At 45.3% G+C, this 13,331-nt stretch overlaps 1 protein-coding gene across 3 annotated transcripts in view; it reads right to left on the reverse strand.

The window, feature by feature from the left end:
- Nucleotides 1–6,981: 6,981 nt before the first annotated feature.
- Nucleotides 6,982–13,331, reverse strand: part of UCK2 (uridine-cytidine kinase 2) — an 82,981-nt gene continuing 76,631 nt past the window's right edge. For all 3 annotated transcript variants that reach the window (XM_037825448.1, XM_037825450.1, XM_037825449.1), the window contains exons 5-7: nt 11,036–11,133; nt 8,616–8,664; nt 6,982–7,248 (exon numbers count right to left, since the gene is read on the reverse strand). In XM_037825448.1, the coding sequence (XP_037681376.1) occupies nt 7,109–7,248; nt 8,616–8,664; nt 11,036–11,133 (287 nt within the window). In that variant the 3' untranslated portion in view covers nt 6,982–7,108. The remainder of the gene's footprint in view (nt 7,249–8,615; nt 8,665–11,035; nt 11,134–13,331) is intronic.

The raw sequence follows: 13,331 nt of genomic DNA on the forward strand, positions 1-13,331 counted from the left end.
AGCTGAGGCCCAGCCAACACTGAAATCCTTACGCAGAACATGTAGCCCCTTTTACAGAACTCAGCTAAGTTGACATGACACCAATTAAACAGGTATAATTTTTAAAATGTGTTCCATTCCCTCTTCTCATTCTCCTTCCTTCCACCAACTAAGTGTATATTACCCATGTACCTCTTCCAATAGTTGCCAAAAAGCATCAATTCAAGAACAGAGGTCCATCCCAGTTCATGAAGGTCCTGCCACCACCTGCACCTGGAGAAGTTGCAAGAGGATGTACAGGAAGGACTTTTTTAAAACCCTACCCCAGCCCCCTGGAGACCTAGAGCTCATCAAGAGTATCCTGACCAAGTCGCTTGGTCTCTGGGCCCCAGTTCCTTCATCAGTGAAGTGAGGTGCTTGGGCTTAAATGGTTTCAAAGAAATCTTGAGAATTCTCAAAGGACAGGCTGGAGTGAGGCTCCAGACTCCCCCTCACCAGCTTTAACTACAACAGCTCTGCTTTTATCTGGTTTCTAACTGAGGCTCCAGGTAAGAGTTCATGAAGGGCTCCATGACCAAATATGTATAAAAGTCACTGGACTGGATGACTTATGAAAGCATATCCAGTTCTGAAAGACATCCTAAGGATCCTTCCCAAGGCAACCGCTGCTTGATGCACTCCTCGAGTTTGACAACCTAAGAGCAGTGCTGGAGCTGACTGCATTTGCAAAACAGCCTCAAAACCCTTTTCTAGTCTCTGTGCAGGCAAAGGAGGGCCTGAACCAGCATATAAGGCATTTCTGGGAGAACTGGTGTCCCCAATGCTATGAACACCACAGATTTTAATCGTCTACATGATTAAATACACAGAATCTCTGGTTTCGAACCTATGCATCTGATTCACTTGTAGTTTGCTTCAAAAGTTTTTCTCCCTAACCCTGCAGAATCAGAATTCTCAGGAATGGATCACAAGAACGTTTTAACAAGCTCCTCAAGTGATTCTTATGAAGCTAGCCAGGCACCAGTTGACCAGCTTGTGGAAACCACTGCAATAGATTGTAGCAACCGAAAAACTAAGAGGGTCAACCCCTATTTGTCCTAGTGAAGTCTTTAATAAGTTTCCAAAAAAGGAAAAAAAAAAAAATGAAAAGCCACTTTTGTAGTTGGACCTCTAGGAATCATCTGATAACTCCTTAGAATCCACAGTGGCCGAGAAAATGACTGTAGTCCACAACTCATGGCAACCCTCCCGTTGAGAGCTGAATCCCACCACTAGATGGCAGGCACATGTTGGGCAGCCTTTGAGGACTATGTTCACATTTCCTACATACCTTGCAGGATAAAATGAAGCAAAAGTAAAAGCCTATAGAAGGCTGGAAAAGCCCTACATGAATATTGCAATGAAAGATGTAAATTTCAGAACTGTCAAAGAACAACAGTGATAAAGAAGAATCTTGAGAACATCAATAACTAATTTTATTATGTGTGAGTGAATCCTGGGCTCTTCAGCTTAAAACCCCACCACGGCACGGTGAGGTATTTAGGCAGACGACACAGTGGGCACTCAATGAACACGGCACCACATGCCATGTTCGCTCTGGGCAACCCAGCATAGATGCTACTGGATTTAGTCCAAACAAATGCTCATCACATGAGCAATGCCATGCCTGGATTTGATTGCATGAAAAACGAGTTTGTGTAAGGCACAATTTCATGTTCCACTCCACTCCTTGCCTCCATTCAGTTACTGGAGAAAACATACCTGGGATTAGTCCTAGCTCAAAGTGATTCACTTGGTTATTTTATATTATTTTAATTCATGGTTTATTGAAAATATACATTGAAGTATAGACAGACATAGCCAGATTTAATGAATGGGTTTACTCCACTCTTGAGTTTTAGAAAATGACCTGATTAAACTCTGCTTTAAAGTACAAGCCTAAACAACCCCCAGCATCAAATGATAGCAATCCATCTCTCTGGTTCCATCTTCTCAAAGCATAATTTCCCACATTCCAGGTCTCCTTCCCCATGCCTTATTTAAAACTTTTAAGTTTATTTAAATTTTATTTAAAAACTTTAAGCAGGTCCCAACAGGTTTCTTTTAATCTGCCCCCATAAATGGTTTGATTAAAGCAGCACTAGTCAAACATGTGCCTCCTCCTGGTTCTGGAGGGCTGGCTCAGGATGGGACAGATGCGTGCGAAAACACGAAGCAAATTCACCACGGGTTCACTGGTCAGCACTAATGATCCTCCAATTCAACAAAAGGAGCAGAACTGAGTTCTGAGAACTGAGTTGAGCCCCAAAACAAGCACTGAATTCCAGTGGTAGACCACATGGGGCAGGGAAATGTGAGAAAAGGGCAAAGAGAAAAAATGGATCACAGCTAAGTACCAGTTTGCACAACCACTATTTGTGTGACATCAGGCAAGTCACTCACTCTGTGACTCACAATGTCTTCATCTGGCAAAAGATGTTAGGCTTGATAACACCAGTCCCCGGAGAGGCAATTAAGTGTTATTTAAAAACACAGCAGCCTGTGAGGGTGGATCCTATTATATGAGAGTTCCTTTGGTTCTACCAAATTCCTTGATGAGTTTGCATCTGTCAAAGTGGAACAAGTGGCTGGGAAGAGCTGAAGGGTTCTGCACGTTAATGAGAATCATTTGTTGCCAGGGAGGCAGGCAAGGGACAAAGAGACGAAAAGAAGCTGAGAAAGAGGGGGAGAAGTTGGGGAATGGGGAGAGCAGGGTGCTACAAGCAGCACAAAAGCCAATTTTCTTAAAAATCCTGGGTAGTAGGAAAACTAATCAAAAATAGGGAGACTACATAAATAGGTAGATAGAACAGATGGATATAGGTATCCCAGACTACACACACACACACACACACACACACACACACACTCTCTCTCTCTCAACTTGAAATTGTTTGCACTGTTATAAGGTAAACTTTGCTCCAACTACATGCCCTCCAAAAGTTTATTTAGAAAGTTTTGTTATGGTTTTTAACATGGAAGTGGAGAAAGCAGCTGGGTGACTGGCCCAGGGAAGGCAGTACGGAAGCAGACTGCGTAACTGGATGACATCAGTAGGAGACGGAGCCACAACTGTCCCTGAGAACCGAAGTGCCCCAGAAACCTTGGCATGAGCTTTCAGCTTGACAAGGAAAAATACAAGTCCACTCATCTTACCGTATGTGAGCCCAGCTGAGATCTGGCCAACACCCCATACGCTCCTCCAGGACTATGAGCCTTCACAACAGGAGACTAGGGAAACTGGTACCTACTCCACAAACGCCAAGAACTGCCCTTCCCTAAGCCACTTCAGACGCTGGTGCAGCTGCCCTCAGTTGCTGCTCCTGACCAAGCACCACAAAGAAGGCACGACTTGGATCTTTTTTGTTCAGTCTTTATTTACAGGAAAGCACATAATATGTGGTCATTTTTTTAACTAACAACAATAAAGGCAGAGCAGTAGAAAGAAAAGGGGAAAGAGCAAGCATTTAAAAGAAAAAAACAATAAACTAAATCTTTATTTAGCTACTCACCCTGTTTCTGAGGCAGGACTGGCTAGGCCCTCACTGTCTCTAAAAGCAACAAAAAAAGCTGATCTTTATCATCATTCTCCTGGTACCGAGGGCAGCAGAAGGCCCAAAGACAAAAAAATTGAGGATTTTGAGCTCCAGTCTCACCCCAAATTTGCCTTTCCCAACCTGATTATCATCCCTGTTTTTTCTCACACCAAGGAGGGTGAAGTCTCATTAGTCTTTCCCAGCAGCACAGTTATGTAACCCAGAACCCAGACTCATCTCCACCCAAACCAGCCCGGTTCCTTGTCGCTGGAATTGTCAACAGGCAAGTAGGAGACTAGAGCAGAAGAAACTACCCCCAAGAGGCTACTTCCCTCCAACAGCCTTGGACTTCAGTGCAAGTCAACGTCACTAAATCAGGTTAGCTGCACTGGGGCAGCAAGGGAGATAATATACAAACCAATGGGGGTCCAGTTCCCAGTGCTCTAAGGAGCACATGACTCTCTAGACTGACCTACTGGCCTAACAGAGACTGGCAAGTCACCTGGGTATGGGAACAAGTGTTCGTCCCAAGCCCAGGAGAGGCAGGAAGCCAATTTCCACAGAAGCTGTAGCAGCGATGACTGAGTTAGTTCTGGGGAAAGTGAACTGGAGACCTTTACAGATGTGGCAGCCCTACCACTCTGTCCTGCCCTGTCCTATCGCCTATTAGAGGGTCTGCTCCATCCATTCCAAATCTAAGGACATCCAAAGGTCACAACACTCACATCCTCCTCACACAGGCTCCCATCTCTCTGCTCGTACCAGTCTCCGATTGCCCCATTAAAGTAAAGGAGTAGGAAGTCAGGCCTTCCATGACCCAGCCCAGATACTTGATTCCTGAACACTTGGTCTGGGGACAATACCTGGGCAGGGAGGGAGAAGCAAGCACCACTGGGTGGCTCTGAAGCCAAGGGACTCCCACACAAATGACCAACACTACCCAACCCTGCTCATCTGTGTCTCCTCCTTGGACAGCCAAGGGTACCCAGATGACAAATGTGTGGTTTCCAGTCTAATAACTCTATCCCTGACTTGCCTTGCCAGTTGGGACAGAGATCCAATGGCTCTTCAAATATCACCTAAGACCAGGATTTCTCATATAGAAAGCTCAAGTTCAGAGATACTCAATGGATTAAATGCTGGGGTAGCCAGTGAGGGATAAAGCCTCCCATCCCTTCTTTCCCCAGACGCAGTGTGCCACCGAATAGGGGAAGTTGCCTACAACCTGGCCAATTGCCCAGCAAGTACTGCCCAGCATTCTGAGCCAAACTACCAAGGACTGGTGGCTGTTTTGCAAAGGGGCAGGGCAGTTCTAGAGCTGTTTCCAAGCTAGGAGTGGGCTACTCAGAGATGCTGGAGGCTTGGTCCCAACACCACAGGTAGATGAGGAAGCAGCTAAATAAAGGCTCAGAGATGAGAAGAATCCATCTTACAAGGCAGTGGGATAGACAGCCAAGGCACTAAATGGTTTGGCACCTGGGAGCTTCAAGTAAAGTTGAGCATGCTATCCACTGCAAGGCCAAGGCGCTCCCAGAAAGACGTGGGCTTCACCTGAGCACAGACAGGCCCGTTGAAACACAGGGAGCCTGTGATCTCAGAATCCTAACCCAGGCCTACCATCCACCTTTCATCTCAGAATTCTGCAAGACATAACTTGGAAGATAATCAAGATTGACTCCAGAACTTAGCTATCCCAGTGAGCACTGGCCTTCAAAGTAGGACCTTGAGAGCCTTCGTTGCTCCAGCTAGGCTGGTGCTGCCTTTGGGGGCTCCCTCCAGAGCCCACAGCCCAGTTTTCTGAATGTCTCAGAGGGGGCAAAGCACTGTCAGGAGCTCAGTCTGACTTTTTGAACAGCAAAACAGATTTACAGTCAAATGGAGTCCAGAAAAGGAGAAATGAACAGGATGGTGCTTGGAGTTATGGAGGAAAAATTAGGTGTGACAGGTTTACCTGAATGGCTCAAACGGGCTCTGAAAGCAATTGAAGGGAGAGGGTTCTCCAAAATGTTTTAGGCAATGGTAGCCACAATGGAATAACTAAGATCATGGCTTGCCTAGCACTAGGATCTTTATAAACTCTGGCTATTCTGCAGTTACCAGCTGAAGCTTAGGACTCTATATGAATCACACCTCATCAAGGTACACCCTACTTCCTTCACCCCTCCACCAAGAATCAATCTGGAATGTGTACTTGGTGCCAGAGAAGGAAGTTTCCACTGAGAAGAACGTCTCCTGCTCCACAAGTTTTCAACCCAAGACTCCATAATCAATTTACTCATGAATTAAATACCCTATTTCCTTTTCCTGGCCCCTTATTGCCCAGCAGCTGTTGTACTCACACAGCGGAATAGTAAATAAGGACATCAGCCTGGTTATGATGTTGCTAGTGAAAATCCCTGATGGGAGGGGCATGCTATTCACATCTCACTGTAAATGCCCACATCTTGGTGAATAAAGGCTATAAAAGTCCCCTACAAAGGCGAAGGTCTCCTGCCACCCTGCGAAGGGCCACCAGCCAGCTGTCACTTACCAGAAATCCTCCACCAAAGTCCAGACTCCAAGAGGCTGCCATGTATTCAGTAATATGGGAAAAGTCCCAAGGAATCTGGTCAATTACTTCCCTGGTAGGCAGAAGGAACCAGTGCTTCCTTAGACACTAAAACAGGCACAATATAACTCGCTCCTTCTCTATGGTAACAGGAAATGATTTCATAAAATCCCTGCCCAAGAAGAAAAGAGAGGTAACTCTGGCTGCTTGGAGAGATTGAGAAAAATGGTGAAGGAAGAAGTCGTTGAGCCATCCAAGCAGCCAGAGGCGGGGAGTAGGGCAAAAAGAAAATGTAGAAGACTTGTTCTCCTCAATGGGCCTCTTCCCTGAGTTTGAGTTGAGATCTTACCTAATTTCAACTAAAACAAAAACAAAAACAAGAACAAAAGAGCATCTTCTCTCTCATCATCATATCATTGAGGTCCAGCTCCAAGGTGGCATCTGCCAGGGAAGCACTCAAGGGTTTCAAACCCCTTTCCCATCAGCGCTCCACAGGTGCTCAGGCTGCAGTGACCTGAGCCACCCTCCTGCACTCCCCAGCTCCAAGACAGATGCCTGAGCCGCCTCACCTGGAATACAACAGGCAATTTCCCCTTGGTGAAGCAACCACTCTAGTCCCAAAACACAAGTACAGGCAGTCCTGCAAAATACTTATGGCAAACAGCTTTACATTATTTGTACATGTACACAAAAATAGATCCTTTTCTATATATATATGTGTGTATGTGTGTGTGTATATTTATAACCGGTTACATGTTGGATTCATAATTAGGCATCACCAGTAGTAGTTGGCACAGTTTGTCATTTAAGCTCAGGGTCAAGTTCTGTATCATTTCACCCGTTCCAAAGTACAAAAAAAAAAAAAAAAAAAAAAGGCATTTCATCTCCATGGTGTTTTCTTAAATACAGTAATGTCATAGGAAACAATATGTACAGATCAACAGTGCCTCCTGACCCCTCCTCCTGTCTGTCTGAGATAGGGGTTAGGGTTTGAAGGAGGCAAGGGTCAATGTGGCCGGCTGCTGGACTCCGATGCCTGCCTCTTGCGTGAAGGGGTATAGCCATTGAGACAGCCATTGGTCTGCCGTTTGGAGAGCCCTCCATTCAGGATGTCCTGGATGTGCTGCACGATGAGGTTGATGGCCACTGTGGGGCAGAGACCAGCAGAGTGTTAGGATGCAGGGAGGCAACCAGGAACTGGAGGCTAAAGTCTCTTCCAGGTTACTGGCTCTGCCACTTACTGGCTTAGCTATGGGCCAGTCACTCAACCTCCCAGTGCCTCCAACGAGGCTAATATTAATTCCTTCACAGAAGAGAGCTAAAGGGTAAGAGACAATGCCTAGCATATAGTAAGCCCCTAATGAATGGGTTTCTTATCAGTAGGTAGAGTCACCACTGGATAAAGCATCAACAAAAGTCTGGAGACATGCTGACTAGCCACAGTTCTGATGCCACCAATTAGCTATGAAAATCTACCACGAGGGAAACTATCAGCTTCCAATCCCAAGCTAGAGCTGATCCCAGAGAAGGACCTCTCCTCTAAGGAAAATATGAGGTGGACTCCCTATTATTTGCATTGGAAATGAATTATCTACCTCCAACCAAGTGACCAAAGTTAATGTCACCAATAACAGAAAAAACTGACATCAAGTGCCTCCTGACGCGATGCACAGAGAAGACAACATAGCATCTTGGCTGCAGTACTCTTCTGGATTGTATAATCTGAATTCAATCATGAAGAAACAAGCAACAAATTGAGTGTCACTCTACAAAACAATGGACCTGAACTCTTCAAAAATGTCAGTATCATGAGAGACAAAGAAAGGCTGAGGAACATTTCCAGGTTAAGGTAGATTCTATTAATGTTTCCTGAATTTGATGATTGCACTGTGGTTATGAATGAGACTGTCCTTGTTCTTAAGAAACAGACACTGAAATATTTATCTCTGACTTACTCCCAAATGACTCAGCAAAAACAGTAAGCTTTTTTTTTTTTATGGAGGAAAAATGAAATAAATTATAAATAGAATGAGAAGACAGAGTCCCATCTTAGCAATCAACTCTGCCCTGCTACGCCTAGTCCAGAGATGTACACGCTTTCTGGACACGCCAAAGTATGTGAATAAATTCAGTAATGGTGGCAATCAGCTCCCTTTAGGTAGGGCTATCTTGCTGCAGGTCACTCTAAATTGAGAAGGGTATCTGCTTTTGCTAAACGGTGGCCTCAGAGGTAAGGTGTCCAAGTCCCATCATTGGGGAGGGACAGCAGAAGGTTCCCTATAGCCCCTAGGACTCTGCAAAGAAGCATGAGTTCACATTTGCCTCATGCACATACACATCTGTGCACACACACAAGCCTGTCCCCAGTCCAGACTTGTAATGTAGGTGGAAATCCCTTTCTGGCTCATAATAGCAGACTAGCGTGCAAGCCAGAGCTACAGAGCCTGTCTGACCCCTGACTGACAAGGGACACACATTTGGCCACTACAGAATGATACCCCAAGGGGACTCACCGAGATTATCTGCACCTCTAGGAATTATCACATCGGCGTATTTCTTTGTCTGTGGAGAAAGATATTTGCAATGCATTAACAGAGGCATTCCGAGATAAACTGGCCAGAGACCTTCACTAAGAGAATACGGGGAAAGGGCCAGCCTTCCTACTACCACTTCTACAGTGTGACAGTTTAAAGCATCAAATAGTCTTGTTTACACACTTCTTTGTGAAGGCATCTAGAAATTTAGGAAAATCTAAAAAGTGCCTTTTGTTTAATTGAAATGTGAATGGAAGAAGGGAAACAGGGAGATAGGACAGGAAACAACACAGAAAATGAGGAAGATTTACAGATTATAGAATATGGAGTATTTTCATGTGTCAGCAAGGGCAAGTGGTCCAGATAGAGTGATTAGTTCAAAACCAATATATAATTCCACTTTTAATTATCAACCATGGATTTTTATCCATTTTATCTAAATTAAATTAGCTTTGTTTTGAGTTCTTCCAATATGCCTAAATTCATTATTTATGCTTAACTTGTTTCATCTTACAACCTGCACAGAGAGCATGGTCTTTGACACCAAACTTCCTCTTTACCACCAGGAAAAATATGAATTAGAAAAATCCAAATTTAAAAAGGGAGCAGTTCACTTTGGATAGCTACACACAGTCTGAAAGGTAATGTCATTCATCTCTAGCACAAGAGTAAACCCAGGAAAAATGGCAACCATTTTTACTGGCTTTATTATTATGTTTTTTTTAAAAAAAAGGCTACAAGTAGACAATTTAAAAAATATATGTAGATATATATCGCAGTTCTGTGGACCAGTCTATTGTGACCTGGTTTATAATCTGACTTTAGACTAAGACCATATAAACAACGACTTAAATACCTGGGCAGCCTTACTCGGTGCAGCTCCCACACCAGAACTGTTGAAATGTAACAGTATCAGGCCCAAACCTAACTTATCAGGTCCAAGGTGCTGGCTCACGAGGGAACGAGCTGGCCTTCCCTGAGTACAGTGTGGCTGGGAAGTAGGAGGTGATAATAAGGAGAAATAAGCCTGAAAATGTTTGTCCAGGATTTCAAGCTTCATTAAGCAGAAAATGGAGTCAACTGTAATTTATGTTGGATAAAGTTCACTTTGTGCCTTAATATTAAGTTAGGAAGAGTAGGAGAGATCCTCAGATAGAAAGAAGTTCTTGGCTCCTCAGTCCTCTCCAGCTTTCCACCAGAAACCTAACCTCGTAACTCAATCTTCTCCAGGGGAATGAACGGGCATTACGGTTACTCAGGCAGACTCAGAGAGCCCACCTGCACCTGGTCTGAAACCTAAGTCTGTAGGTAGTTGCCAGTGTACCCACAACAGGCTTACAGAAACAGAGGCATTTTGGGATCAATTTTTTCCAGGAGCAGAGGGCAAAAAAAGAAGTTAATTATTAGGAAAGAGAAATTCCTCTTCTCAGTCTCACTCTAAACGTAGGCTCAACGACTTCACAGATTCCAGGTTCCTAAAAGACGTTACCCTGGACTGAGCTCGGTCTCAGTGTCTCCCTCCCTCCCTCTCAGAACTGGAATACAAATAATTAGGGAAATTAGACTGCGGTTTGGCCACACTGGAGAAAATACGATGACCAAGGGGTAGGATTCCTTTGACTTAAATACTTCTCCTTCCAAAACTGGGCTCTCTCCCACATCTTCTCCTTCCACATCCCCCCACACCCCTCCCTCCTGTTTCTTTCCTTGTCATTCACCTTTCCATCTTTCCCCGGAAAGGAGTGTTTCTTAGGCTGAGGGTTGATTCACTAAAAGCTGACAAGTCCCCTCTTCTCCTCCTTCCCTCTCTGAAAGCCACCTCCACTGGAGAACTCCCAGCTGCCAGGGGGACCGCTGAGAAGTCTGAGCCAGGGAGGAAGCAAAGGCGTTTATTCCGATTTGGTGTGACACCTCCCCCAGTAGGAAATTAAGCAGGGCTAAAGATGAGCTCCAAGCAGGGCTCACCTGCAGTGGCAGAAGTTCAGAAGGGAACTTCTGTGGCAGGCAGAGCCCCTCCAGCAGCAACATCCCAACTATCACAGACCTTTTTATGGTCCAAAATGGCTGAGTCCTACCTTCGATATGACACACCCTCAGAAAAGGGCTTCCCACCATGATCCCACCACACAAGAAGGGCAGAGCTTGCTGGGAGATGAATAACCACCCTAAGAGCTGGCAGGATCCTAAAAGGCTAGCCCAAGAAAGAAGGGCAGGCTAGAGCTTTCTGAGAAAAGAGCGGCAGCACACACAGCACCAAAGGCTGCCCTTTCTCAGGACTTCAGGACAGAGGATCACTCAGAAAGAGGAGCGAGATTCAAGCTGAGGACTTGCATATCTCTATTTGTATGATTAAATTTTAAATTCTGAATTCAATAAAACAAACCAGGAACACAACTCACTGGCAAGCAGAATTCCTCAAAGGCAGGCTTGACAAACGTAATGTATTGAGATAAAATCTGCTCAAGGTCCCTCCCTCTTTCGCTGATGTCCCTTAATACTGTAAAAGAAGGAAAAACAAGCATCAAGAAAATGGTGCACGAGCCAACACATGCCTGCCCTTCACAGGGCAGATTAGCCCCCCTCCCCACCCCACCTCATCCCACACCCCCCCAGGAGTTATTCAGCTCCACAATTACTCTGGATAATTCACAAGTTGGACTCCTGAGCAAGAGCAGGTCAGCAGCAGCTTCAAAAAAAATGAGTTACATTTTTGTGCATTACTACAGTCAAATTCTGCCACAACAAAATGTTCTCTGAAACAAAAGGCTTACAGCTTAGGACAAACAGTTTCAGTGTCAACATAAAGGGCTGACAAGGAAGCATCTGAGTCCAGAGAGGTGGTGGGGCTTCCCGGCAAAGGGGGCAGGATGCTAGGAGACATTCTCCCTTGTTCACCTGGATCCTGTCCCCTGCACTTACTCACCTGTGTTCAGAAGTCGGACAATCTACCGCTGATTTGCTAGCTCCTTGCTGCCACCACACTCCAGCCCCTCTGGTGGGGGGGGTGGGGAGGTGAGGGAGGGGTCCACTATTCCTGCCTACCTCAAGCACGGAGTTTTGCAAACAGAAAACAATGGTTTAGGAACCAAACTGACCTAAAGTGCCAACTTGCTATCCTTTACCTTCCTCTTCTTGGTCAGTTTTATTCAGAGGCTTTCACAAAACATTTTTATTAGAGTCTTTTAGCTAAAAAAAAAAAAAAAAGAAGAAAAAGAAGAACAAAGAAAGCAAGAGAAGGAAAAAGGACTGATCACATAAGGGACTGGAAACCCTGGCTCTGCCTCTGTACACCAACCTCCCCGAGTCTCAGTCTCCCCCTAAGTAGGAAAGGACAACAGGAAAAAAGCAAAGCCTTAGTGGGTTTGGAAGGAGATGCTCTCAATCAAGATATCCCCTTCCTACAGATGTCATTTTAAGTCTTATTACCACAGCTGCTAAATCTTTCATCCTCACCCCAAACACTGCCATGTCTAGCTACAATCACTTACGGTGTGACAGCCCCTTGACTCCTCTCAACCATGTCTCAGGCAGGAGGTAAAGATCATCGTAAACAAACACAGGGAAGACTTGTGAATAAATTTCTGGAAAGCCATGTCTCTAAATAATCCTGTACACACACACACACACACACACACACACACACACACACACACACACACACACACACAGGCGGGCAGGGGCAGGAGAGGTAGCCAGTTATGATTCAGAGTGGTGACATTAAGTCTGTAAGATCAGAAGGCTAGAAAATGGCCAGGAAAATTACTCCCATAGAGTCAGATAATAATGCTCCCACCTGACTTATACACCAGCACTTCAATTTACAAAGCGTTTTCCATGTGAGCCCTGGTAATAAAATGGTTGGCTGGTCCCTAATGTGTCGGGACTCGCCTCACAACCTCTCCTAACTGCCTGCCCCTTCTCCGGCCAGGAAATGGCTTTCTCCGGCAGCGCTGCCGGGGAGGCTCAGCCAAGAGGCAGCCCTGAAGAGCTGCCACGTGGCTCTCCCCCACAGCCCCCAGAGCTCTGACACATGCAGTCAGCAGCTCAACGTGGCCAAAGCACACAGCAAGTGTGGCCTCTAGTTCTTCACCCGTCTCCAGATAAAGTCAAAAGAAAAAAGGAAATCAGATCAAAAAGGCATCAGAGCTGGAGAAAACACACACACACCCATGCCTGGGCAGCTTTTACTTAAAAGCCCTGCAAAAACCCGATGCCAGGTTTGTTTCGCAAGACATGCATTTCACAGAACTGCTGAGGCTTCAGCACAGGAGCCCTTGTCATTCTCCCAACACACACACACACTCACACACATTCTCTCTCTCTCTCTATTTTCACATAGCTCCCCTACTGCCCTAAGCCCAGGCTTTCAGCTCCCCCCTATCCTGCCAGACCTGGCAGCTTCACCTACTGTGTCACTGGAGACAAGACACTGGTCATGGAAGAAGCAGGTGGAGGAAATGAGTCACACTGAGTCTGTCCTGTAGCCCAAAAGCCACTCCTTGCTCTGCCATATAGTGGGAATGGGCCCTGGGATCACTGACCTGGACTTGAATCTTGACCCCACTAAATACCAGTTCAGTAAACTTGGACAAACTACCTAGCCTCTTTGCATCTCAACTTCCTTAATTATAAAATAGAAACAATAATAGTACCTTCCTTGTAGAATTATTATTAGGACTATGGGAAGATGCAAAT

The sequence above is a fragment of the Choloepus didactylus genome, chromosome 2 (genome assembly GCF_015220235.1).
Source record: "Choloepus didactylus isolate mChoDid1 chromosome 2, mChoDid1.pri, whole genome shotgun sequence".
In the NCBI taxonomy this organism is placed as follows: Eukaryota; Metazoa; Chordata; class Mammalia; order Pilosa; family Megalonychidae; genus Choloepus; species Choloepus didactylus.